General features: G+C 47.0%; 2 protein-coding genes across 6 annotated transcripts in view; one reads left to right on the top strand and one right to left on the bottom strand.

Moving 5' to 3' along the window:
* MFN2 (mitofusin 2) overlaps window positions 1-22096 on the bottom strand; it is a 35174-nt gene extending 13078 nt beyond the window's left edge. The window contains exons 1-12 of one of the 3 annotated variants that reach the window (XM_081870951.1): window positions 22079-22096; window positions 17275-17396; window positions 15243-15421; window positions 13544-13679; window positions 10605-10767; window positions 9397-9521; window positions 7996-8104; window positions 6303-6410; window positions 6059-6212; window positions 4113-4180; window positions 2895-3016; window positions 938-1064 (exon numbers count right to left, since the gene is read on the bottom strand). In XM_081870951.1, the coding sequence (XP_081727077.1) occupies window positions 938-1064; window positions 2895-3016; window positions 4113-4180; window positions 6059-6212; window positions 6303-6410; window positions 7996-8104; window positions 9397-9521; window positions 10605-10767; window positions 13544-13679; window positions 15243-15417 (1287 nt within the window). In that variant the 5' untranslated portion in view covers window positions 15418-15421; window positions 17275-17396; window positions 22079-22096. The other 2 variants (XM_081870950.1, XM_081870952.1) reach the window with 2 other exon arrangements.
* LDLRAD2 (low density lipoprotein receptor class A domain containing 2) overlaps window positions 1-22153 on the top strand; it is a 472593-nt gene that overhangs the window by 99151 nt on the left and 351289 nt on the right. The gene's annotated exons all lie outside the window — the stretch shown is intronic.

Here is a 22153-nt window from a genome sequence, read left to right as displayed (position 1 = left end):
GCCACTTGGAAAACAGGAGAGAGGAATCAGCCCTGCTGGGTAAACCCCCAAAGTATTTGTTGGGAAACTGTGTACGTGCAGCTACTCACACAGAGTCAATTAAGGTTTGGCAGCCAGCCAGAAGGCAATGTGAAGGAGTAAGTCTGCCTGGTGATAACGAAGGCATGGAGACAGCTCCCTGATTGGTCAAGCTCTCTCAAGGGAGTGATAATGGCCTACTAGCTGGAATGTGTTAGTTCAGAAGTTCAGTGCTTCAGAGTTCTGTGTGTCAGTGTGGGAGTTGTGAGTCGTGTCAGAGTAAATAGTCCACTGTATATAATAAACACCTAACTACAAGTTCCTGGTTCCTGCTTCGTCTATCCTGTCTGCAGCCAAGTTGCCAATTGCTTCCGTGGATTCTGCGTTTACTCTGCTAGGTCTGGCTAAGGTCCTGCAACTAGTCAGAAAGTTGCGAAACACCAAATAGGTTTTACCAATAGTCTTCCAAATGCCCAATGAAGACTCAACATTCTTAGCGGCCACAAGATGTTGAAACCTGGGCAACTGGATGCTCTGCATGGATCCTGACCTGGATCACTCTGATAAAAGGAGGATTTTGCTGAGTTCTCCTGCATCACAGGGGGTTAGACTAGATGACCCAACACGTCCCCTTAAGCGCTACGATTTTATGTTTTGCCTGTGCAGGTCTATAACCTCCATTCTCAAAAATTTAAATCTACAAAGAAGCGTATCCGGAACATGATCAGAGCAGCCTCTGGAGACTTGGAACTGCAACTCCCATCAGTCCCTGGGAGCACAGCTCTGTTTGCCATAATTCAGAGCAGAGGAGATTCCACAGAGGCAGGGCGCCACAACCGAAAAGGCCCTGGCCACTGGCTCTGAGAGGGACCCTGGGCCCTTGCCCGAAGCCCAGCCCAGAGGGTGGCGATGCCCTCACCTGCCGCTCCACCTCTTCTGTGATCTGCTTGATCTTCAGCTTGTAGTTTTGAGTGAGCAGATCCAGCTGCTTGTCGATGAAGCCCAGGCGCTCCTGGCGGTCCTCTCGCATCTCTAGGCAGTAAATCCTGGGAGATGGAACAAGGCATGGGTTGGGTGGTGGGAAAGAAGAAAAACAAATAATGCATTTTATTGTACTAAAGGGAAAGTCAGGAAATCGGCTGGCGGTTTCTGGGAGACTTCCTTTCCTAGCAGGAAGGAGGAGGAGGGCTGGCTAGCCCAGATGAGGAAGAGGAAATACGAGCACCTAATACTGAACAGGTGATGTCTCTGCAGGGACATCACCTTGCCAACAAAGGTCTGTATAGTTAAAGCTATAGTTTTCCCAGTAGTGATGTATGGAAGTGAGACCTGGACCATAAAGAAGGCTGATCGCCGAAGAATTGATGCTTTTGAGTTCTGGTGCTGGAGGAGACTCTTGAGAGTCCCATGGACTGCAAGAAGATCAAACGCATCCATTCTGAAGGAAATCATCCCTGAGTGCTCACTGGAAGGACAGATCCTGAAGCTGAGGCTCCAATACTTTAGCCACCTCATGAGAAGAGAAGACTCCCTGGAAAAGACCCTGATGTTGGGAAAGATGGAGGGCACAAGGAGAAGGGGACAACAGAGGACGAGATGGTTGGACAGTGTTCTCGAAGCTACCTGCATGAGTTTGACCTAACTGCGGGAGGCAGTGGAAGACAGGAGTGCCTGGCGTGCTCTGGTCCATGGGCTCACGAAGTCGGACATGACTAAATGATTAAACAACAACAACAACACAATACTGAACAGAGCTAGGCAACCAGGCCAGTGGGTTTTCCACAGTTCTGTATGCACAAGGACATAACAGCAAAAGAGACTGCAAGTCTCCTCCTGATCAGCCGTTTTGCATCAGCAGCCCCCTGCCCCTGATCAGCCCCTTAGCGGTGGCAAGCCTCCCCCAATCAGGTCCTTAACAGTGGCAGCACTCCCCACCCTGATTAGCCCCTTAGTGGCAACAGACCTCCCCCTGAATCAGCCCCTTCGTGTTAGCAGATCTTGCCACCTCGATCAGCCCCTTAGCGGGCAGGAGGCCTCCCCACTCCGATCCACCCTTCAGCAGCAAATGTTTTCCATTGGGACAAACCATTTCATTTCACTTAACAAGTGTGTGGGTGCAAGCATATTATATTATATTATATTATATTATATTATATTATATTATATTATATTATATTATATTATATTATATTATATTATATTAATTTTATTTTACTTTATTTTAGAGTGGGACCTTGGGTTACATACGCTTCAGGTTACAGACTCCGCTAACCCAGAAATAGTGCTTCAGGTTAAGAACTTTGCTTCAGGATCAGAGCAGAAATCGTACTCTGGCGGCGCGACGGCAGCGGGAGGCCCCATTAGCTAAAGTGGTGCTTCAGGTTAAGAACAGTTTCAGGTTAAGAACGGACCTCCGGAATGAATTAAGTACTTAACCTGAGGTACCACTTTACTTTTACTTTTACTTTTACTTTTACTTTTACTTTTACCTTTACTTTACTTTACTTTACTTTACTTTACTTTACTTTACTTTACTTTACTTTACTTTACTTTACTTTACTTTACTTTACTTTACTTTACTTTACTTTACTTTACTGGCATTCTGCATCCTGGGCTGGAAGTCTGAGCCAAAGAGTTGTTACTGCATACATCCATCTTTAACCTGTGACTTTGTATATTCTCTAAAAGAGATTAAAAGCCCACCTGGTTCACTCTGAACCACCTCTGCACCAAACTTCTTTGGACCAGAGAATCAGGCAAATTCATGGAGGAGACTTATCAGCGGCTACAACCAGCCACGGTGACTACGTTTGAACTTCTACTTTCAGAAGAAAGCAACGCGTCTGACCATCTCCTGCTGTTCTGCAGCTGCTCACCTCTGTTCCTGGGCAGCCACATGCACCGAGTCCATGATGTGGCGGACCTCTTCCGCAATCTGCTTGGCTCTGACTGTGTGCTGCTCAAACTTGGTCTTCACCGCCGACTGAGAGATGCATTCCTGCATGAGCAAAGGGAGGAAGTTCAGCTCAGCAACCTGCATTTTACAGATTAAAAATCAAGCAGGTTTTACAAACAGCGGGTTACCTGCTTCTGGCAATCTCAAGGGGGGCAACCCTGGCATTTGGTGATCCACTTTCAGTCCTAACTTTGCCACCTTGAGGACCAGCGACTTGATTTTCTCCTCAATCCCCTCCCCCTCAAATACAACAATCTAAACAGTGAATATTTGCCCAGCAGTACATCTTCATTTCCAACGGTCTGCACACCAATCCCTTTCAAAGGGCCTTCCCTTCCCAAACTTGTGATTTTACTGTCAAACACTGCCTCCCCAGAGGCATGTCTGAGTGACAGGTAGGGGAAAAGTGACCACTCTGCTCAGTAATATAAGAAAGGAAACCACGTCTCATTGAACTTCATTTTATTTTAACCAAAAATTTGGATCCTTGGGATTTCTCTATAACCTAGTTTAACAAAATTGCACTGTGCATAAAACAAAGATTGTGGGTTATTTACTCAGCTACAATAATGCAGTAACTATCCTTGTGCTAAATTTCTGGGAGTGGGGAAGTTTCCATTATTTCTTAGCTCAAGGGAGGAGCGAAGAATAGGAAGAAACCAGCCTTTCCTCAACCAGGGGCCTTCCAGATGTTTTGGACTACAACTCCCATCATCCGCCGCCAGCACTGGCTGCGGATGGTGGGAATTGTAGTCCAAAAAATCCAAAGAGTCCCAGGTTGTGAGGAGGCTGGCACAGACCGATTTGAGGGGAAACTATAAAAGGGGAGAGTAATTTGCTCAGGCAAGTAAGGGACAATTAAAATCCATTGCACAGAGTTTTGAGAAATGGAGGTTATTAATCCACACTGCCCAGGGGCGTAAGAAGCTGCCTTCTGGCTTTTGGCCCATCTATCCCAGTATTACCGGCTCTGGCAGGCAGCCTCAGAGAAACTGCTCCCATCATCTGCACTCAGGCCTTAATATAAATGGAAAAGCTGAGGGGCAAAACTGGAAGTTCTTTCACTTGCAGAGCACAGATGCTTTGCCCTGGGGTGTTGGTATACAGGATGAGCTCAGCAGACAAAATCAAGACTTGCCTCAAATCTCCTCTCAAAGTTCTGGAACTCAAACATCCTCACTTGGAACCCTTCTGCCAGTGCCCCGCCTAGGAGGGAAAAAGCATCAAAATCCACTTGAAATGGTCAGGATATTCCTACCCCCCCCCCCAAATTAAAATCAGCAAGGGAGTCCCTGTTTCTGATCCAGTCTCACACGTAAAGGCGGCCTCTCAACGAAAACAGGGTCTTTTTGGTGGCACCTGTCTTCCCCAAGAAGCTCAAAACGTCCTCACCAACTTTCCTCAAGCTGGTGAAGTTCATTTGACGACAACGAGAAATCAGGTCTTTAGTGTCGTCAGCCTAGTCCAGCGGAACTCTCTGCCACTGGAGATTCAGTGGGTTCCTTCTGTGCCGACTTTTAAATGCCTTCCAAAAACCTTCCTATTCCGCCAGGCCTATGCAGGCAATTAAGGATGCACCCTCCTACAATGATTAATTGATGTCTGCTTTTAACTTTTCAATGGTTTTTTGTTTTTATTGCTGCAAACCTCTTAAGATATTTATGATACAGCAGTATGCAAATGTTTTCAGGAATAAATAAAATTAAAAGCTGACCCATTGGGGCTGAAATCTTGTTGGCACTCAGCGCCTGAGTTTGTTATTAGAAGGAGTTACAATATTTTATTGCTGTCCTGCCTTTCCTCCAAGGAGCCCAATGTGGTATGTATGTATGTACAGTGGTACCTCGGTTTTCGAATGTAATCTGTTCCGGAAGGCCGTTCAACTTCCGAAACGTTTGAAAACCGAGGCGTGTTAGGAAACGGAAGCATTTACTTCCGGGTTTTCGGCGTTCGAAAACCGAAACGTTCGGCTTGTGAGATGTTCGAAAACCAAGGTACCACTTTTATTTTAGATTGCTATATAGTGGTATCTTGGGTTACATATGCTACAGGTTACATACGCTTCAGGTTACAGACTCCACTAACCCAGAAATAGTGCTTCAGGTTAAGAACTTTGCTTCAGAATGAGAACAGAAATCGTGCTCTGGCGGTGCGACAGCAGCAGGAGGCCCCATTAGCTAAAGTGGTGCTTCAGGTTAAGAACAGTTTCAGGTAAAGTACGGACCTCAGGGAGGTTCACAGAAAAAAATACAAGATAAAACGCAAGTAAATAATCAAACCAAAAAAGAAAAGAAAAACAACTCCCCTCCCGCTGACACATTTAAAAGGATGCAGAATATTACCGTATTTTTCGCCCTATAGGACGCACTTTTTCCCCTCCAAAAATGAAGGGGAACTCCCCCCGGGCGCGCACGACTTGCGGGCGGGAGCTGGCAGCGCGGAGCACGGGGCGCCCTTTGGAGGACGCCCCGTGCTTCGCGCAGGTGTCTGCAGCCTGCCGCCCGGCGGGCAGGGCGCCCTGAAGCAGAGCGCCCCGCGCGTCGGACAGACATCTGCAGTGTGGGGAGCCCTGCAGGAGTTCCCTGCAGGACTCCCCACGCTGCGGATAGCAGCCTGCTGCCCGGCGCGTGTGGCGCCCTGAAGCAGAGCGCCCCGCGCGCCGGACAGACATCAGCCAGCCCCACAAGCTCGGGAGACAGCGGGGAGGCGCAGCGCCGCCATCCCACTGTTCCCCGACCTGGTTTTGGGGGGGAAATAAAGGGGGAAAAAATCCCCCCCCCCAAAAAAGTAGGTGCGTCCTATGGGATGGTGCGTCCTATGGGACGAAAAATACGGTAATTGGCCAAAGGCCTGGTTTAAGAGGAAAATTTTTGCCTGGCGCCTATAAAAATATATAATGAAGGCACCAGGCAAACCTCCCTGGGGAGCATTCCACAAACAGGGAGCCACTATAGAAAAAGCCTGTTCTTAGGCCCACTCCCCAATCTAGCTACACAACAACCCTGTGAGGTAGACTAGGCCGAGAGATGGCGACTAGGCCAGTGGAGACTTCCCGCTCTGGGAAGTGGGGTCCCACCCAGTTACCTCCTTCGGGCATCCCCTGCGCCTTTTGGATTCGGGCGCTCAGCACCTCTTTGGCGGAGACGAAGAAGATGCGGTCGCCGGCCTGGGCCCGATCCACCACGCCCAGCTCGTCCACCAGGAAGCTGGTGCAGCGTTCCATATGTTGGCGCCGGACCTGGAAGGGGGAAAGGGGGCTCGCGTGAGGAACGGCGGAACTGCCCCCCCTTCCCAAACGCCCTTCACGGCTTCCGCTGAAAACTCTCACCTCTTCCATGTACTCCGGTTCGGAGGCGGAGGCATCCCAGCGGTTGTTCAGGATGAAAATGTTGGGCCGCGACAACCGGGTGTTCACTTTGTGGAAGAACTGCTTCTCCTGGAAAAGGAGGGCTGAAGTCAGAGAATTGGGCGTGTGCGGCTGGGTGCCACTGGGCCCAAGCCTGCACTCCCTTGGCCTCCCCACTACAAAGTTGCCCTTCTACATCACTCAAAAAAATCCTCTACAGTGGTAGCTTGGTTCTCGAACTCACCGTATTTTTCGCTCCATAAGACGCACCTGACCATAAGACACACCTAGTTTTTAGAGGGGGTATGCAAGGGAAAAAATACGGTAATCCATTCCGGGAGTCCGTTTGACTCCTGAAACCGTCAGATGTCCGGCTTCTGAAAAACGTTCGCAGTCCAGAACACTTACCTCCGGGTTTGCAGCGTTTGGGAGCCGATTTGTTTGGTAACAAAGTCGTTTGGAAACCAAGGTTCCACTGTACACACACACACACACACACACACACACACACACACACAGTTTGGCAACCAACAGAGCCTAGAGACTTGGGTGCATGCAAAGCAGTTTGGTCACTCCAGGAGCTGCTGCGACGGTTTCAGCCATGATAATACTGCCCAGTGAAGCCGCCGTCACAGTCTGGCCCTCATACCAGTCCTGGGCAATGCACTGATACAAAATCCAGGCCTAATCTCCATACAATGATTTGGAGAAGGAGAAGGTAAGATTACAAATGGTGATTACATTTGGATATGGGGCCAGAAAAGGGGGGAAAGGGTTTGGGATCTCGGTGCTGGACTTTCTTTAGCTTAAGCGGAAAGAAAGGACTCTGTTTACGAATCTGGAGTAGACTCAAAGAACATTGCTCTTAAAGCTATGGTATTGCCTCTGGAAAAAGACTGGAAAAACGAAAGGGCTGAGAGCAGAATTTTCCAAACTGTGTGTCGGCTGCAGTGTGTAGGTGTGTTGCACAAATGCTTCTCCCGGGGCTGGAAAGGGGTTAATTTAACTTCCAGTTTGCTAGTAAAACTGAATTACTGTGTTGCGAAATGATGCACGTCTGAAAAGTGTGTTGCCAATATGGAAAGTTTGGAAAGCTCTGGCCTAGATCAAGAGATCAGGATACTATCATAAAAAAACAAGAGGGATGCAACAGGATACAGTGGTACCTCGGGTTAAGTACTTAATTCGTTCTGGAGGTCCGTTCTTAACCTGAAACTGTTCTTAACCTGAAGCACCACTTTAGCTAATGGGGCCTCTTGCTGCCGCTGCACCGCCGGAGCACGATTTCTGTTCTCATCCTGAAGCAAAATTCTTAACCCGAATTTCCAGGTTAGTGGAGTCTGTAACCTGAAGCGTATGTAACCCGAGGTACCACTGTATTATACTGGAGATACATTACTGGACAGATGTGTAACGAGAAATCAAAACGGGATAATACAACGGGAAGTGGGATACAATAAGAAATGGAACTAAATGTGTTTGTTTAGACTAGTTTGTTCTGTATTATGAAAAGTCTTTAATATATATTTTTTAAAAAGAAACTCGCAAGCAACACCCAAACGCAATGGTGACTCTCCCTGCTGGCGGTGATTCCCAGCCAACAGATATTGAGAGGCATGGCAAAGTCTCCTCCGAAAGCAAAGAGAAGATAAATTAACCGAAAGATGAGGCTTACCGTCTGCATCAGGGTCGACTCGGAGTTTGCCACCAAGACAAAGACGTCAGCGTCCAAGCAGAACTTGTCAATCCAGCTGTCCAATTCAGTGGTTACGTCGATTCCGGGGCTAATAGGACAGGCAAGGGGTGTGGGGGAGGAATGCCAGATGCAGAAGAAAGTGTTATTGACAGCTGTCTCATTATAATAGCCTTAACCCGACAACACAACAGCTCACCGCGAACTACTGAGAAAGCAGGGCTTCGATTCAAAGCTATTTATTTCCTAACATTTATAAACCACTTGACTGCAAAAAAAAAACCTCCTTCAAAGTGGTATACAAATATATATATACACACACACACACACACACACACACACACACACATCTGTAAAAAAGCAGCAACAATCAGACCTTCGGAAAATCAACAATGTGCTAAAAACCAGATTAAAACACATGTTGGCATTCTACACACGTGGGAAGTCTGGCCTACAAATGATTTTAGCAGGCACAAAAAAGAGTACAGTGAGGACGCCTGCCTGGTGTCAAGTGGCAGGGAGTTCCAAAGTGCAGGTTCCACCACACTAGAAGATTTACCTCTTACAAATGCGGAAGGAGTATAATTTGGCAACCTGCAGCAGCGGCAGTTTTGCAGATCAGAGAGGTCAAGCTGGCCAATTTGGGGGTAAGGCGATATTGCCGGGAAACTTGACCAAAACTGTTAAGAGTTTTATGTGCTATTATTAAAAACTTGAACTCAGCCTGGTAGCAAATCGGACACCAATACAGATCTCTGAGCACAGGTGGTACACGCAAACAATAAGAAGGAAAAACATGGAAGAGCCGAAGGCCTAACCAGTCCTGCTTTCTGTTTCTTGTGAAAGCTTCTGTGGGGCAGAAATAATTCCTGCAACAGACCGAACCTTATCCTGCCTCTTAATATGCATATAGTTCAATCGAGCCTCCGTGGTCAGTCAGAGTCTACCTGTGAGTACCAGATACTGAGAATAGCATCCTGCTTTCTCATCTCAGCCAAATGGATGCTTTTGAGAAACCAGTGGCTAACAACTAGCAGCCAGTTTTCAGGACTGGGAGAGAGGAGGTTTTTAAAAAAGCGCAAACTGTTTTTAGAAAGAGAGGGGCAGATTTTAGAAGCAGAGAAGGAATTAAAGCCATTATCTCAAATCGCCTACGGAGAAAGGATAAGCTCGCTGCAATTAGCTCACCGGGAGAATATAGCATCAGTTTACAAATTAAATGCCTGCTAAGCCAGGAAGCTGGAATGAGGCCAGCGGCGCAGGAGGAGTTTCTGGGGAAACACCTCCGTCGTTTTCCGTGCTTCTACATGCGTACAGCAACTTAGCAGCCAACTGGTTTCAGGATTGTTCCCCAGGGGCATGGGGGAAAGGCAGATCTCTCACCTGTCCATCAAAACCAGGTCATCTTTGAGGAGGGGACACTTGGAGTTTGGCCACATTACGCTGACCATTCCTCCGGCAGTCAGGAGTTCATCTTGATGGAGCGCGTGAGCCAGTTGGTTGACCGTCTGGACATAGAGGGTTGGCAGATAGAAAGAGAGAAATAATAATAATAATAGTATTTATTTTATTTATTTATACCCAGGCCATCTGGCTGGGTTGCCCCAGCCACCTGGGGCAGCTTCCAACCTGTATAAAAAAATAATGAAATGTCAAACATTAATAATAACAATCTGATCCAGTACAAAAAAAAGTCACAATAACTTAAAAACAAACAACTTATATCAAACAAAGCAATATTCAACGATCCTTTAGAATCTAGTGGTAAACAGGAAAATTAAATATCAGCAAATAACAATTAAACAGCTTACACTTATCAGTCGCAATAGAAAATTACTAAATGATAATCAATAAAAACAAAGGCAAGTCACAATGCATAAAATACCACGGACATACGAAACCGTGTAAAAGGATCAAAGAAAATTATGGGTTTGAGTAGGAAGTGGTTTTGGGAAGCTTAGAAGCCCGCTCTACCATTAAGTGGTATAAAGGTAAAGGGGTAAAGGGACCCCTGACCGTTAGGTCCAGTTGTGGCCGACTCTGGGGTTGCGGCGCTCATCTCACTTTATTGGCCGAGGGAACCGGCATACAGCTTCCGGGTCATGTGGCCAACATGACTAAGCCGCTTCTGGCGAACCAGAGCAGCGCACGGAAACGCCATTTACCTTCCCGCCGGAGCAGTACCTATTTATCTACTTGCACTTTGACGTGCTTTCGAACTGCTAGGTGGGCAGGAGCAGGGACCGAGCAACGGGAGCTCACCCCGTCACGGGGATTCGAACGGCCAACCTTCTGATCGGCCAACCCTAGTCGCAGTGGTTTAGACCACAGCGCCACCCGCATCCCTATTAAGTGGTATAGAAACTATTTATTTCATAAAATGTACAGTTCCTGACTGTAGGAAAAAACTCCTCGAAGTGCTTTGCAAAAGAAAAAGATAAAAGCTATAAAACCACCAGTAGGAAAAACCAGCAATAATAATGTAAAAGTTTCATGGAGTTAAAACAATAGTAGACTGAAAACATATGGAAAGAGCTCCTCGCCCTCCCTTCCAAAAACTGTCTCCCTCCGCTGACTGGAGATGTGCTCACCTTGACGCTTTTCTTCTCCTCGGACCCCTCAGTGAGTAGAAAGGCGTCCTGGCCCTCTGTCCCCTCCACGCGCAAGAAGCAGTTTGTGGTGTGTCCGATGCCCGAGGGAAGGACCTTGTCCCACAGCATGGCATTGATGACTGTGCTCTTCCCATTGCTCGTCCTGAGAACACAAACGCATCTGTAAGGTCCTTGGGGCGGGGACCTGCCCTGCCTGGACAAAAGGGCTATGTAAAACCAGGGGTGGCGGCTGACCCTTTATTACCGGCCCTTGACTGGGGGCTGCATGCCAGGAGCGAGCACAGCCACCAACAACTCTCACATACAGTGGTGCCTTGCAAGACGAAATTAATCCGTTCCGCGATTCTCTTCGTCTAGCGGTTTTTTCGTCTTGCGAAGCAAGCCCATTGACAGCTTAGCGGATTAGCGCTATTAGCGGTCTAGCGGCTTTTAGCGATCAGCTGAGAAGCGGCTTATCAGCGGAACAGCTGATAAGCGGCTTAGCGCTTAGGGAAAGGGCGGAAAAAAGCGCGGGGGGGGGGAACGCGGGAACTCGCAAGATTTTTTCGTCTTGCGAAGCAAGCCCATAGAGAAATTCGTTTAGCGAAGTGCCTCCAAAACGGAAAACCCTTTCGTCTAGCGGGTTTTCCGTCTTGCGAGGCGTTCGTCTTGCGGGGCACCACTGTAGTTCTGCCCGCAACTCCTCAGCTGTGAAGGGGATTTTGTTTCGTTTTTTAAATCATTTTATTGATTTCAGCAGGAAAATCTGCTCCAGCAACACACAAGAAGGAAACAAAGAAAAACAACACAACTGAGTGAGATAAGGGAGATAAAAGAACTACACAACTCTTAGAAGACGTCTGAAGGCAGCCCTGTATCAGGAAGCTTATATGGCTGGACGTTTTGTTATGTGCTGGAAGCCGCACAGAGTGGCTGGGGAAATAATAAGGCAATAAAAAGGCTAGCACGTTTGCAAAGCTAAGCAGGGTCTGGGGTGGTTTCAAATTGGATGGGAGACCACATGTTGAGATGCCCGCATTGCAGAGGGGTTGGGCTCTACAATTCTATGAAAATTAAACACACACAAAGCATTGAATGTGGGTCATTTTATTCACGTCCCCTGGAAAATGCTGCTATTACTGGTGCTTAACAAAAGTCGAAAATCCTGAAGCAAGAGTATTATTGGCACAGAAATGGAAGCAAGAAGAATTACCGACGAAAGAGGAATGGCAGATGAAATTAATGGACTACAGTGGTGCCCCGCAAGACAAATGCCTCGCAAGACGAAAAACTCGCTAGACGAAAGAGTTTTCCGTTTTTTGAGGTGCTTCGCAAGACGAATTTCCCTATGGGCTTGCTTCACAAGACGAAACGTCTTGCGAGTTCTTGCAAGTTTGTTTCCTTTTTCTTAAGGCCGCTAAGCCGCTAATAGCCGTGCTTCGCAAGACGAAAAAAACGCAAGACGAAGAAACTCGCGGAATGGATTAATTTCGTCTTGCGAGGCACCACTGTACGCAGAATTGGATAAGATGACAGGGAGAATTGGAAACCAGTGGGACCAGAAATTCTTGAAAGATTGGTGGAAATATGCGAGTTATTTGAAAGACAATTGTAATCATCTGACTACGCTGGTAGGACCACAAGATGTTTTGTAATGAGAACTATATGAAATATTACAGAAAAGATTTATGAGAATGGATTTTAAGTTATTGACTATTAAAAGTAATAGTTAGGATAATAAATGTAGGATTAAAAGAGGAGGTTTGAAAATTATCAGACGTGGTTGATGGAAGATGAGATGAGATGACATGATTTGTTTGGAAAATATATGCAAAAACCAATAAAAATGTGTGTGTGTGTGTGTGTGTGCGCGCACACACACAGATACATATACATATATACATTATATATACACACACATAAATAAATAAATATACACATTTTATATATATATATATATATATATATATATATATATATATATGTATATATATATACGTATATATACACGTATGTACAGTGGAACCTCAGGTTAAGTACTTAATTCATTCCGGAGGTCCGTTCTTAACCTGAAACTGTTCTTAACCTGAAGCACCACTTTAGTTAATGGGGCTTCCTGCTGCTGCGCCGCCGGAGCACGATTTCTGTTCTCATCCTGAAGCAAAGTTCTTAACCTGAAGCACTATTTCTGGGTTAGCGGAGTTTGTAACCTGAAGTGTATGTAACCTGAGGTACCACTGTGTGTGTGTGTGTGTGTGTGTGTGTGTGTATATATATATATGTGTGTGTGTGTGTGTGTGTGTATGTTTATATACAGATGTATATGTATATATACATACACACACCCCTATATATATAAAGGTAAAGGTAAAGATACCCCTGCCCGTACGGGCCAGTCTTGCCAGACTCTAGGGTTGTGCGCTCATCTCACTCTGGACCGAACAACGGGAGCTCAGCCTGTCGCGGGGATTCGAACCGCCGACCATGCGATCGGCAAGTCCTAGGCGCTGAGGTTTTACCCACAGCGTCACCCATATATATATATATATATATATATATATACACACACACACACACACACACACACACACAAATAAAAACAAAGGTCGAAAATCCAGTTACTGCTCTATCCACTTTTTCCTCTGGCCCTGCAAAACACTGGCATGTGGCCCTCAGGAAGTTGTCCAGAAGGGAATTTGGCCCTCGGGGTGGGGAAAAAGGCTTCCTTGCCACCTTTTTATGGCTGAGCAGGGATCTGAGCTTCAGAAGTGTTGACTTTTTCCAGCCAAGAGTAAAACGAGAAGGTGACTCAATCAAGCTGGCATGTGCTGGCAGACAAGGACACACCGTAGAGCTTCTGCCACCTGCTGCTGGCTTGCCTCCACCCTCAGCCAAATTCCTCACTGGGCACAAGACCCCTTGCCTGGCACCCCACTCACCGTCCGAAAAAGGCCACCTTCATGTGACGCCGGGCCAACACCTGGCTGATGCCGCCCACCTTAGACAGGTAGCCTTTCACCTCCAACACCTGCTCCTCTGTGGTGATGGGGTCCAGCTCCACGTTCCTGTGCGTTTCTGAAACCAAAAGGGAGCCAAATCTACAAGGGCTGCCACACTTTCCCTAAAGTAAGGTTCTAGTCCTCATTGGTTCTTAACCAAGTTCTAGTTTCAAGAGAAACGTAGGAATGATGATACCCAGCTCTACCTCTCTTTTAAATCGGTACCAGTGAAGGTCTTGTGTGAGTGTCTGGAGGCGGTTGGAGGATGGATGGCGGCTAACAGATTGAGGTTGACTCCTGACAAGACAGAAGTACTGTTCTTGGGAGACAGGAGGCAGGTGGGTGTGGAGGACTCCCTGGTCCTGAATGGGGAAACTGTGCCCCTGAAGGACCAGGTGTGCACCCTGGGAGTCATTTTGGACTCTCAGCTGTCCATGGAGGTGCAGGTCAATTCTGTGTCCAGGGCAGCTGTTTATCAGCTCCATCTGGTACGCAGGCTGAGACTCTACCTGCCCGCGGACTGTCTCGCCAGTGTGGTGCATGCTCTGGTTATCTCCCGCTGGGACTACTGCAATGCGCTCTACGTGGGGCTACCTTTGAAGGTGACCCGGAAACTACAACTAATCCAGAATGCGGCAGCTAGACTGGTGACTGGGAGCGGCTACCGAGACCATATAACATCGGTCTTGAAAGACCTACACTGGCTCCCAGTACATTTCCGAGCACAATTCAAAGTGTTGGTGCTGACTTTTAAAGCCCTAAGCGGCCTCGGTCCAGTATACCTGAAGGAGCGTCTCCACCTCCACCTCCACCTCCATCGTTCTCCAGACACTGAGGTCCAGCTCTGAGGGCCTTCTGGCGGTTCCCTCACTGCAAGAAGCCAAGTTACAGGGAACCAGGCAGAGGGCCTTCTCGGTAGTGGTGCCCGCCCTGTGGAACGCCCTCCCACCAGATGTCAAAGAGAAAAATAACTACCAAACTTTTAGAAGACATCTGAAGGCAGCCCTGTTTAGGGAAGCTTTTAATGTTTAATAAGTTATTGTATTTTAGTGTTTTGTTGAAAGCCGCCCAGAGTGGCTGGGGGGTCCCAGCCAGATGAGCGGGGTATAAATAATAAATTATTATTATTATTATTATTATTATTATTATTATTAGGCACCGTGTTCCAAGTCTGGCAAATCCCGGGGTCTATCGATGGCTACCAGCCACAATGCTTTGAAGCAGCAAGGCTTATGAATACCAGTTGCCCTTGGGTCAATCTAGCTAGTAATGTCTACACAGACAGGCAGCAGCTCTCCAAAGTTTCAGGCCAGGGGAATCTTGCAAGGTCATTCTCCACTTAAAAGGAGAGCAGCAACTGAAGGAAGACTTTGGAGAACCGCAGACTGGGTAAGCTTCCTAAGTAAGGTAGACACCGTATAAGGCAGCTTCCCCTGAATTTCTGTTTAAATTCAGAACCATGAGGACTAGACTCTTGGTTCATCTTTAGCACTGACTCCATACACACCAGCTTATGTTTCCAATTTAAACCGGCCGCCCCCATTTATTCTGGGCTCGCTCGCCTGCACAAATTCCTCGTCGCCCGTGGTGAGCAGGCAAGTTGTTTTGAAAACACGGCACGCAGAAGAGGCCGCCTTACCCTCCAGGAATGCTGAGCTCTCCTGGATGTAGGCAGCCAGCTGTTCAAAGATGCCATTGATCTTCTTCTTGGCGGTGACGAAGTGCTTGAGCGGGGAGGCGTTGACTTCCGCCATGTGTCTCTTGTCCTTCTTGCCGGAGACAATGGACTTGGAGCAAGGGAAGAGCAGGGACATTGCGCTATAGGGGGCGAGGGGGGGCAGGTGTGGGGCAGGGAAGAGGGAAAGAGAGGAGCAAACAGTCAGATAAACCCTGTGGTTCTTCATGCGGTGCAGTGTTAAACTATGGAACTCACTGCCACAGGTGGTGTTGACGGACACCAACCTAGATGGCTGTAAAAGAGGACTGGACCATTAATAATAATAATATGCTCGGATAATGCTGGACCATCCTGATCCAGCAAGACTCGTCTTAACGTTCTTTTTTTATATATATATATAATTTTTAATTAAATTTTCTGTTTTACAATTTAAACTACTCATTTTTACATCCTTGAGATATCCATGACTTCCCTTCTTCTCTTTCCATGGTCCATTTTACACATCATAAACTCCTGCATATTTTACTAAATCTTTACCATTCAGTATTCTATTATTGCATCCATCAAAACTTATTTACACTGTTTAATTTATCTTAACACCGCCAGCGTTTTCCTCTGTACACAATTATTTCCCATATATTTTGGGTTACAGATGCTTCAGGTTACAGACTCCGCTAACCCAGAAATAGTATCTCGGGTTATGAAATTTGCTTCAGGATGAGAACAGAAATCACGCAGTGCCAGCACGGTGGCAGCGGGAGGCCCCATTAGCTAAAGTGGTGCTTCAGGTTGAGAACAGTTTCAGGTTAAGAACTTTTAAGTGGTTTAAAGTTTTCTGCAGCGCTGTTTTTAATAGGGTTACTTATATACTGCGCGATTTTAGTGATTTATCTTTTTAAATTGATGTTGTGAGCCAACTTGGATCCTGCACAGGAATAAAGGCTTGATATAAATAGGTGGGGTATAAATAAATTTAATAATAAACAAAACAAACAAATAAAAAACAGTGAACAAAGCCATCCATGAATTTGTCCAATCCTCTGTTAAACCCATCCAGGTCCATGGCCGCTGCTGCACCTTGTGGCAGTGAGTTCCACGGTTTAACTAAGTGCTGCATGAAGCACTTCCTTTTCTCCGTCCTGAATCTCCCAACATTTAGCTTCATTGAATGTCCACGAGTTCTAGCATTAAGGGGTGGGGGGGACCTCTCCGAATCTGCTTTCTCCATGCCTTACATAATCAAAATAAACCTGGTCTCATGAAGTTGGTTCCTATGTAGGTTCCACACCTTGGCTGTGAATCATTGCAGTTGTTGCTGTTACAAATATAATTTTTTGTGTGTCTTTATTTTAGAACTTACTATGATTTATTGTGGGAACTGTTTGATTTGGCTGCGCGCTTTCTGAATGTGTTTTATCCATTGTTTACGGCTATTTTTGTTGCAGTATGCAATTTTGTCCGTGTTGCAAGGCTCCTTGTGTTAACTACAGAAAGGTTTAATGTACAGTGGTTACTCGCAAGATGAAAAGAATCCATTCCGCGAGTCTCTTCGTCTAGCGGTTTTTTCGTCTTGCGAAGCAACCCTATTAGCGGCTTAGCGCTATTAGCGGCTTAGCGGCTATTAGCGGCTTAGCGGCTAAGAGGCTATTAGCGGCTTAGAAAAAGGGGGGGAGCAAAAAAAAATCGCAAGACTCGCAAGACGTTTTCGTCTTGCGAAGCAAGCCCATAGGGAAATTCGTCTTGCGAAGTGCCTCGAAAACGGAAAACCCTTTCGTCTAGCGGGTTTTTCGTCTTGCGAGGCATTCGTCTTGCGGGGCACCACTGTATTTTTAATCTTTGTTGGATGCCGCCCAGAGCGGCTCGGGAAACCAAGCCAGATGGGCAGGTACAAATAATAAATTATTATTATTATTATGGCATACAAATAAAATTATGGATGCGTGTATGTTTGAGGAACATCTCCCGCCCCACCCCAAATCGCTGCCCAACTTACTTCTAAGGCACAGGCTGGGTTCTCAAAGGGCGAGCATGTCCTGCGTCTTGTTTCCTAAGAGGTTCAGAGAAAAGGTGAAGAAGTTGTCTCCCTTCCTCCAAATCCAATTTGTTCCCCCGTCACTGCAAGGAGAGAAAGTTGGACGGGATTAGAGAACGCACATGGCCCAGACGCACGGCTGCTGTTTGCATTTTTTCTGCCCATGGTGCATGTGCCCCCAAGCCCCAGCTGTGTATCCCTGGGGTTCCATCTGCACCATACATTTAAGGCAGATCACTTTATAGAGCCCTGGCTTACCCCAAAGCATTCTGGGAACTGTAATTTTTTAAGGGGTGCTAAGGGGTGTCAGGAGACCCCAGTTTCCCGCACAGAGTGGCTTAACAATCAATGCCTCTTACCAAGGAATTCTGGGAATTGTAGATCTGTAAGGAGAACACTATTTTCCGCACCCTTAGCAAACTACGGTTCCCAGTGTTGGGGGGGTTTTTTGTGGGGAAGCCACAACTGTTTAAGGTGCTGTAAATAGCGTAGGTGTTGCCTGAATCCAACCAAGAAACACACCATCTTTTCCACCATTTTTCTCCCCGACACCATATTTTATTAAGTATTTTCTAATGCATTCAGAAACAATGGTGACGACACGGAATATCTCAATGCTATTCAGAAACAACAACTCCTTTCCTTACAGCAAAAAGAGAAAAATGCATGCAAATAAATCTACTAATCATCAGATTAGATTGTTTAGGCACTCAGGTCTCCAGGCGACTTACCGTATTTTTCGCTCTATAGGACGCATTTTTTCCCTTCCAAAAATGAAGGGGAAATTTCTGTGCGTCCTATGGAGCGAATTCAGCCTTCAGGCAGCTATCCACAAGCCTTCTGAGTGCAGCGGGAGTTCCCCCCACCAACTCCCGCTGCACTCTCTGGGCTTCAGGCAGCTATCCGTAAGCCTTTTGAGCGCGGTGGGAGTACCCGCCGGGCTCCAAAGGCTTGCGGATAGCAGCCTGCAGCCCGAAGCCCGGGGAGCGCAGTGCCAACTCCCACTGTGCTCCCCGGGCTTCAGGCAGCTATCCGCAAACCTTTGGAGCGCTCCCCCAGCTGCGCAACCTTGCCTCCGCTCCCGGACCTGTTCTGGGGGCTGGGGTCGGGGGAAGCTCGGGCTAAAAACGAAGCCGCGCACAGTCTCTCCCGGCTGGAGAGGTTGTGCGTGGCTAAAGAGGAAGCCAGGACAGCCAGTGGGATGGATCCCGCTCGCTGTCTTGGCTTCTTTGCTCTTTCTTTGCTCTTCCCTTTATTCCCCCCCCTAAAAACTAGGTGCGCCCTATGGAGCGAAAAATACGGTAAATTTAAAAACTTAACAACAACGCCAGCAAAAATTCACGTGAAATGTTGTCATATGAACACCTCCGATTAATACAGACATATAAAACAACCCACTAACAGCTACAGGAAGGTTTGGCAGCACAGCAGAGCACAATCAGCTCAGTCCATCTCAAGCGTGGAGGGGAAAGTTAAGGCTTAAGGCACCAAAAAGATATCAGCAAAGACACCAGGAAGACTTCAGTGGCGCCAGCAACCCACAGACCAGGGAGCAAACATGCCTTTGCAAAGCGCTAGGAAAATGCAACCTGCCTAAAGAGCTGCAATCATATTGTTGGCTAGGTTTGGCTATGGAGAGCAGAAGACTCCCTTGCTACAGAAACCCCAACTAGCTACTGGTCTGTTTCCAAGCACAACTCATAGCTCTGGTTCTGACCTATAAATAGTGAGGTTAAATTCTCAAGAATAATCTTTTGGAGAATATTCACAAGAATATTCTAAATTAATGAGAATATTAGAGAATCTTCATTTAAAATAGGAGAATATTCATTTTAAAGCATTGAAAATGATATCACTTTAATGCATTGAAAATGATATAATTAGTTAATATACATGTTTATTCATGGGCAAACGTCAACTGTTTAAATCACGGCCACCTCACATGCTGTCACACATAATTGTATAGGCCTAGGTACTTAAAAGTATATAAAGCATTAAAGCTACTTTCTGTAAAAAAATAAAATAAAATCCCACTGTATGGCCAAGGGAATAGAATTGCTAAGAATAAGGTCACACCAAAATAGGGGGGAAAAGGCTATTACGTATAGTTGAAATACAAACGAATTCAAATGTTTATCAAATTACCGTATTTTTTGCACTATAACACTCACTTTTTTCCTCCTAAAAAGTAAGGGGAAATGTCTGTGCGTGTTATGGAGGGAATGCCTACGGGTGGCATGCCTACAGATTTTCCTCCTCTAAAAACTACGTGCGTGTTATGGTCGGGTGCGTGTTATAGAGCGAAAAATACAGTAAATGAATAGCATTTCTAAAACTAAAAAAAAAAAAAAAAGAAGCTTTCTGCAGCTCACATTTCAGAACTGCCAATGGTGAATGGCACAATGCCCAGTAATGTAACCAGATCAAAAAATATCATTATTCTCATTCTCAAGAATATTCTCACCTCACCTCACATAAAGCCCTATAGGGCTGAGGTCCAAGTTATGTGAAAGATCCAATGTCCTCAACATGAACCTGTTTTGAGATCTTCGGGGAGGCCCTTCTCTCGATCCTGCCACCCCCACAAGCAAGCAGGATGGGGCTGCATGACAGGGCCTTATCGGTGGCTGCTCCCAGACTTTGGACCTCCCCCCCTGGAGAAGTCAGACTGGCTCCCTCCTTGCTGTCCTTCACAGGCAGGTCAACTTCATTCTTTTGGGGACTAATTGGTTGGGGGTTTTTTTAAGGAAGAGCTTTTGCAGTTTTCACCACCTGAATTTTAACAAATTTGTCTTTCCATCGTTTCAATTCTAGCACAGTTTAATTACTTCTGAGCTAGTATCTGTTTTTAGCTTTGCAATGTTTCCAACAGTTTTTAATTTTTGCGAGCTGTGTAAAGTCCCAGTTCCGGGGGGAAGGCACAATATAAATAAATATAAACTTAAAGAGAGCCTGAGGAGGCAGTCCTAGCCCTACCCGACCTGGGAGTAAGTCACTTTAATTTGGTAGGACTTACTTCTGAGTAGGAGTGTTCTGTTCAAAAATCCCCCATTAACCGCATGTGGCAGCTGAGTAACTTGAGCTGCTTTCCCCCCACCAACACACATAAGGACCCACCATACTATCACCAAAACACATGAAAAAGTGCTTTATAAGGATTCTGGTGCCCTTGGTATATTGGCTAGCAGGGTTCAGGCAGGCAGCCTCTCCCTGGGACCTTTCCCCTGCAAATCAAGTGTTCTATCCCTAAGCTATATGGTCTTCCCCCTGCCCTAAAATGAAGTAGAATTCAAGTCCTCCTGGCTTATTTACACAGGAATCTGTCTTGTACAGAGTCAGACAAGAGGCTCAGCGGCTGCCCAGGGTTTGGGGACGGGAGCAGGAGCCTCTCCCTGGAAAAGCTGAGGATTGATCCAAGAACTTTTTAAATGCATACCAGAGATGGTCCTTTCCCACCCAAAATAAAGGAAGACCGTCGCTTTTGTGGCTTCAATTTAAAGGCTGGTTTAAATAGGAAGGTGCCATATCCAGGATCAGATCCTGCACAGTGTTTTGAGGGTTTCAGGCAAAGGCCTTTGCCCCAGACAGTGCCGGATTTACGTGCAGTGGTACCTCGGGTTACATATGCTTCAGGTTACATCCGCTTCAGGTTACGGACTCCGCTAACCCGGAAATAGTGCTTCAGGTTAAGAACTTTGCTTCAGGATGAGAACAGAAATTGTGCTCTGGCGGTGCGGCGGCAGCAGGAGGCCCCATTAGCTAAAGTGGTGCTTCAGGTTAAGAACAGTTTCAAGTTAAGAACGGACCTCTGGAATGAATTAAGTACTTAAGCCGAGGTACCACTCTATAAGCTAAACAAGCTATAGCTTAGGGCCCCACGCTCTTGGGGGCCCCCAAAAAACTTAACGCAAAAAACAACAACTGGATGTACATTTCCAAAATATAAGATAAAAAACAAATAAAATAAAATCTACATACAGCAACAGTGTTTTGTGTCGTGTAGGCTCCTATGATGTAAGTAATGGACTATATAGCATATATTCAACATAAAAAACAGCGACAATTTGTTGTTGACAAAAGACAGCAGGACATATAAAGGGCCCCATTACCTTCAGTTGCTTAGGGCCTCATCAAACCTAAATCCAGCCCTGGCCCCAGTCCTACCTGCAGATTCCGGGTATCAAACCTTCTGCATGCAAAGCAGATGTCCCGTCCCTGAACTGCTGCCCATGGACGTAGCCAGGATTTAGGGGGGCAGGCCTTTTGTTGAGGGGTGCAGAACCTCGTTTTGTTATGCATTTTTATCGATTTGGGGGGCTGCCCCCCCAAACCCACCCTGCATCCAGCCACCCCCCTACCTGCTTACCTCCATGCTCACACCTTGCAGAAGGAGCAGTCTTTCGCTTTGCAGGGGGTTCCCGCACCTGGATCCTACCCTCACCCCGACCCCTCGCACCTGCCAGTCTGCCCCAAGGCCACCCATGCCAGCCACGCCCTTCAGACTGGGCTGCAGCCAGCGAGCGCCCGCCCACCTGGCACATGCCCGACCCACGTGCGCGGAGCCTCACCTGGCCGCACACCTTGCACGCGTGACCCGAGCCGACACGTGTCGCGCACGCGAGGGAACGCCGCCACCCTCACCCTCCAAACCCCAAGCAAGTGGGGTTTTAGCGAAGCGGCCCTTGGTTCGAGGGCTGCCACGTCTGAACCCGCTGACACGCGTCCACTCGCCTCGCCCGCTCCCCAGGCGCTGCTGCCCTCTCACCTTCACCTTCTTCTCCCCCGGACTGCGCTGCTGCGAGAAGGAACCAAGCCCCGGGCATCGTCAGAGGGGAGCGCC

This window comes from Podarcis erhardii (assembly GCF_964252035.2).
Source record: "Podarcis erhardii genome assembly, chromosome: 7".
NCBI lineage: Eukaryota > Metazoa > Chordata > Lepidosauria > Squamata > Lacertidae > Podarcis > Podarcis erhardii.
This window is presented reverse-complemented; position numbering and strand designations above follow the sequence as displayed.